Source organism: Gymnoscopelus braueri (assembly GCF_963280865.1).
Source record: "Gymnoscopelus braueri genome assembly, chromosome: 13".
NCBI lineage: Eukaryota > Metazoa > Chordata > Actinopteri > Myctophiformes > Myctophidae > Gymnoscopelus > Gymnoscopelus braueri.
The window spans coordinates 33031554-33037602 of NC_137615.1; the positions used below are offsets into that span (position 1 = coordinate 33031554).

A 6049-nucleotide genomic window follows, 5' to 3' on the forward strand; every position below is an offset into this window, starting at 1 on the left:
CCCCCCGGCGGCAACAGATGCTTTAAAGTCATACTAAGTTACTTTAAGGCGCAGTGCCGGCGCAAGAGAAATATCACATTGGCTTTGTTATTGCTGCAGGTTCAGACAAATCCCCCCCATAGAGCAGGCCCTGGGAGTCGCTTTATCACGTTCTAAGTTTGATTTAACCCGCTAAAAATGGGAAAGCATCTATGTCATTTTAGATTTTAGTGTTGGCTATTAAAAAAATAGCAGATATACAAGCTCCCAGCGCGGCACGAAGTGACGCGCTGGGAGCTTGTATATCTGCTATTTTTTATACTTTTTGGGAAAATCTTGAAAGTGTGAAAACTACTGATTTAGAAGGCCTCAGGTCTTAACACATTGATTGCCAAGATTGTATATGCGTTCTTTCAAATCCATCGCTTGATTGCCGCAATTCAAAAGATCGCATATATGTGTTCTTTTGAATTTTCATTGTTTAATCTGTGATCGCGGTGTTCTGTGAATTTTTCATCATCAGTTTCGTTTTCTGTTTACATCACACTCACCGGGTTCCGGATTCATGACGCAGATTCCGGTTCTCGGAGGCCTTTTTTAGGCATTTTAGGTGAGAATAGGGAAAAACACGTTTTTTCACACGGTATAAAAAACTAACGGAGAGCTCCAGTTCTATTTTCTTTAGTCCGGATGACGAACAGCCATCGTCGTCGTGTATCACATCGAACTGAAGGCCGATCGCCGATCTGCGAAAATGTCACATCCGGTTATGACGTATGGACTGTTTGAGCTTGTTTGGGGGGGGTCGAGCGAGTCAGCGAGTGATCAAGGTGTCAATCTGCTGCTCTCTGCTGGTCGATCTGTCATATGTGTTTAAAACCGCAGCCAGACAAACTATTTGAATGAAAAATTACAAAATAACAAACAAAAAAAAACACGAAAATCGCTGGCACAGGGGTGAGTACATTATGAATAAACTCTGGCAGTCAATGTGTTAATGGGTTAACCTAAATAAACAATCCACTGCATTTCTCTTGTGAAGGTCTGCAACAGGCTACCATTACCCACAGTCCTCGTCTCACAGTCTGCATTTCTTTGGTTTCACTGCCTGATAATTAAAAGGCATTTGGGAGTCAGCAGTCTAATGAAAGCTATTCATCATAATAAGTACGCCGGTGTGTTTTTTTTTTTGGAGGTAAAAGCGCGAGGTTTAATTATATCTCCCTTAACGAGCATCGTTTCGACTTCCACAGGAGTGTGGGATCCCCTTCATGGAAACCAGTGCCAAGTCGGGCCTTAATGTGGAGCTCGCCTTCACTGCTGTGGCCAAGTGAGTATCTGTCCCGTAAGGCAACGTTCCTCTTTGTGCAGCTGTTAACTCTGCAGTCAGACACACAGCAACATCTTCTCAGTTATATATAAGTGGTGTAAAGAATAATCGATCCCTAGATTAATCGCGATGCGGACATGGACGATTATGAATCGATTCACAAATGTAAAAAATCAATGTAATTATTATTATTATTATAATTTTTTTAATCATATTGCTAATTGCACGGAGCAGCAGCCAGATGTATATGTTGTTCAGTATATCTGACTGCTTGTATTGACTGATTGCCATTGAAGTTGCCATGTTGTGCAGTAATATAGAAAAGTGTAATGCATCGCGATGCATCACAATGCATCGTAGAATCGAATCGAGTCGTTACCTGGTGAATCGTAATCGAATTGAATCGTGAGGGCAGTGCCAATGCACACCTCTAATGTATATATAGAAAAATAAAAACTGAAGTCATGTTTTATACTTGGTCGTCAAAATACAGCAGCTGATCTACAAGCTCACATCACAACGGCTATTTTCACTATTTCTGAGAATATTTGAATTTCTTTTGAAGATTTTCATGCCCAAAAATAATGACGCCAGGTTGAAAGTGATTGATACTCAGGATTTTACTGTGCATCCTCTGCCTTGAATAGTGAAAGTAAGATTCTTTTCATCTCACTACTAAATCTCTCTCCCTCTCTTTATTTTGACCTCCCAGGGAGTTGAAGCACAGGTCCATGAAGGATCCCAGTGAGAAGTTTAAACTCCAGGAGTACGTAAACAAGGAAATGAAGGGCGCAGGCTGCTGCAGATCCTAGACCTGTTCCGGTCGCCATCTGGGCCTGTGTTCGCATTAGGATGAGTGCGAGCGTGTGTTTGTGTGTGTTTGTTTGTCTCTTTCGTATTCATACACGTTCCCTTCCTTTGATGATGCTGTCTGCATCTGGCCTGAGATTGATAAGGAGTCAGCGAGGTATTCAGTATTTTTGTGTCTTTGGTCTGTTCCACCCATTCTCCATCTACTGATATGTCTGGTGACTTCTAAACTCAGTGGCCCTCATTTATCAACGGAGCGTAAAAACCGTCTTATATTTTTCCATATATTCGGCCGTACACCAACGTCGAAGTCACATTTATCAAAGGATCCTATACAGCCGATCGTAGCGTATATCAGGTCGGAGCTTTGATAAATCTCACGTCTGAAAACAAGCGTCATTTAAATAACACACCCTTAAATATTCACAAAACGCCTGACTTCACGACATGAAGAACCAGAATACGACTCAAAAAAAGCATGAAAAGCCAATAAGAAAGAGTTTCCCCCACTCGCCTCACCACACACGCACACGCACACGCCTCTCTCTCTCTCTCTCTCTCTCACACACACACACACACACACACACACACACACACACACACACACACACACACACGCCCGCCCAACTTTGTCTTTCATGTAATCCGTAGCGTAGGGGTACAATCTTTGTTGTTACATAGTAGGCTTGTAGCCTACATGAATGACATATTATGATACCAATCACATTGCCATGAATGGAATACGTTTGTATACCCATTTATTTAACCCATACCGAGCAGTGCGTGTTCAAGTTACAGTAAATAAAGCAGTCATGAGACTCGGGAGGAATGCAGTGATCCCGTGCCGCCACGTTAATATTGGAGCGTCGGGTTTATATCCTTAACCCAGCCAGGTTGTGTAGCCTACATAACTCTCTATGACATAACTCCATAACATAGGACAAGCTACTGTAAGTTTGCAGACCTCACTGTCCATGAAAAAATGGTCGGGACTCTCGCAGAAGCGCTGCTGCGCTCGTATATTTTGAAAATAGCAGATCTACAAGCTCACAACGCATCGCGATGCGACCTGTTGTGAGCTTGTAGATCTGCTATTTTCAAATAGCCAATGCAGCCAGATCTGCAAGCTTAACCGAATGACTGTTAAAGCAGTTTGTTTAAATTACTTTATAAAATGTTATATTTTCACAGGGATTATTTATTAGTGTAGATATACATTTAGGAGTGGATTATGTGTCTAGATGCCTGTCAGACAATGCTGCTCCACAGGTCTACAATGGAATAAACGGGCGCAGCCAAAGTCAACAACTGGTCCCGACCAGATGTGAGATTTCAGCCTACGGTAGGATGAAGCCCACGTCAGGATATATTGATAAATGCCGAAAGGTGCGGTGATCTCGCCGTATGCCCATTATTTGGGCTGCACCGCGTTGATAAATGAGGGCCAGTGAATGGGCTAAAAACCAGGTGGAAACAATTAAGAGATAAATAAATAATAATAATAACATCATTGCAGAACCAATGCAATGACTTTTGGGGCGGTCCCTCACATTGGTTTTCAAAACATTAGGCGTAGGTCAGTGGTGGAAAAAGTACTCACATTTTTTACTTAAGTAAAAGTATCAATACTATATATAGAAAATACTCTGTTACAAGTAAAAGCCCGGAATTCAAAATGTACAAAAGTATTGTCATCAAAATGTACTTAAAGTACCAAAAGTAAAAGTGCTCATTATGCAGAATGTCCCATTTCAAGTTTTCAAATGTATAAACGTCTTTTGAAAATAGCAGATCTACATTCTCACAATGCGTCGCATCGTGACTCATTGTGAGCTTGTAGATCGGCTATTTTCAAATGGACGAAATGTATACAGAACTGAAGTGGTTAATGAACGTTTTGTAATAATAAGTAAAATCTACAAAGTAACTAAAGTTCTCAAATAAAGGTAGCGTAGTAAAAGTACAACATTTGGATCCAAGATGTAGTGGAATAGAAGTAAAAGTATTGGAAATCGGAAACACTCAAGTAAAGTACAAATACCTCAAAATTGTACTTCAGTAAATGTACTTAGTTACTTTCCACCACTGGCGTAGGTTTATTAGCACTGGTTTTCTCTGCCATCCAATGAATTCAGATTTCCCCAGACCTGTGTGGAGATCTCTGATCGCCTGTCTACACCGGACTGCACATTACATAAACAGCACCGATGTATGTTCTGCTCTCTCATCTTGTTGCCCCCCCCCTCCCCCCCCCCACAACCTGACTGTCTTGCCGTTCCTGACTGACCCACCTTCTTCTGCAGTTGTGAATGTACCTCCAGGTTTAATTTTTATTTTTGAACGGCAGAGACTGACTGTAGGAGACAATTTACTTAGCAACCCTGGTCGTTCCACAGTCTGGTGATTTTATTTAAACCTTTACACTTAAACATTTTGCATAATGTATTTTGCATCATTGACCATCAGTCAATATGAGGATGAATGAACGTGCACACACGGCATTGTGTTATACAGTATAGTCTCTGTACAGTACATGGTTCAGTATTTTGTCAGTCATTCGAAAGGCTCCTCCGAGCCGCCTCAGCTCACCAGCATTGCAGCTCTAACAAGCATTTTCATGATGAATTTCTTAATTATGTGTGAAATAAATGTACGTGGCTGTTTTCTATATAAAGACTGTACATAAGTGATATTACCATTTGATGTAAACAAGCCAGGTGGCACTCTAGATTTGAATTCATTTCAACCCAAGATTGAGTGTTAGTTGTAAAAGCAACTTTGAAGTATGTCCTTATCTCATCCCAGGAGAGGCAGCAGTGTCTAGGTTCATGTAGTGTTCAGAGCCATAGTTGGGCTGTAGATTCACACAGGTTCAGGTATGTACATCTAGCCAGGGAAAAGACTATGAGGCTGGCGGCACGGTATCTCATGCAATCTCCCTTCCTGGCTATAATCTTGGTTATTATATTAGTAAGAATTCAAACTTAAACACCATACAAATGTGGTATAACTATATACTTTGAAGATAGTCGATAGTATGTGTATATTTTGGGGGGGAATGGTCATTTCAAATAACACAATGTAAAAATACTACTACTAATAATAATAACAACATTTTTGGCAAATATATGAATGCTTTATCTGGAGGAATGAGTTGATTACATGTTGTAGTCACGTTGTATAAGAGCAGATACAGAGCTGGAAATCTGCAGACATCCATTATGAGAAAACCACAGGATAAGCGTAATTGGTTCACCATGCTATGAGAAGGAAACTAAATAAATGAGTTAATTGATTCTTGTTTGTAATATATCAAATGTTGTGTTGTTTGTATTGTACTAAGTTGTACAAAGCATTGGTAGGCTGCTTTATTTCTTGCTGCTTATTTTGGGCTTCTCTATTTTTTATATTTGGAAGGGTTATATAGTACTTGTTTTGCTGTCTTTGTCCAGTGTTTGTACCTGTTAAGAGTATTTTCTGTTATAAACAGACAGGTTATGTGGGACTAGGGTTGCCAACAGTCCCTTGAAATACGGAATCGTCCCCTCTTTGGAAACTAAAAGACGTTTCCCTTATGGGACACACTTTGTTCTTTGGGAATCAGTCACACACACATCTTACAAACAGCTCATATACATAATATACTATATTACAGGTTGTTAATATAATATACAAAAACTGTACATATTCTGTTTCTGGTCGTCCCTAATTTCTATTGGAAATAATGGACGCCCGGCCGATCTTCTCTTATTCGATTATCAGGTAGTTGGCAACCCTAGGTGGGACACATTTTATACCTATATTTCTCCAGTAGAAATCACATGCGACTCTCAAGACTCTCAATGTTTACATGCTGTTACACTTCTCCAAACTTGATGTTGAGGTATTATATTATATCTCTTTGGGTTTTATTACATTTGAGCGTGATGG

General features: G+C 40.3%; 1 protein-coding gene across 1 annotated transcript in view; it reads left to right on the forward strand.

The window, feature by feature from the left end:
* LOC308098483 (ras-related protein Rab-26-like) overlaps positions 1–2121 on the forward strand; it is a gene marked incomplete at both ends in the record, with an annotated part of 128279 nt that extends 126158 nt beyond the window's left edge. Inside the window, 2 exons of the mRNA XM_080446863.1 lie at positions 1233–1309; positions 2022–2121. Coding sequence (XP_080302989.1) covers positions 1233–1309; positions 2022–2121 — 177 coding nt within the window. The remainder of the gene's footprint in view (positions 1–1232; positions 1310–2021) is intronic.
* Positions 2122–6049: the final 3928 nt, after the last annotated feature.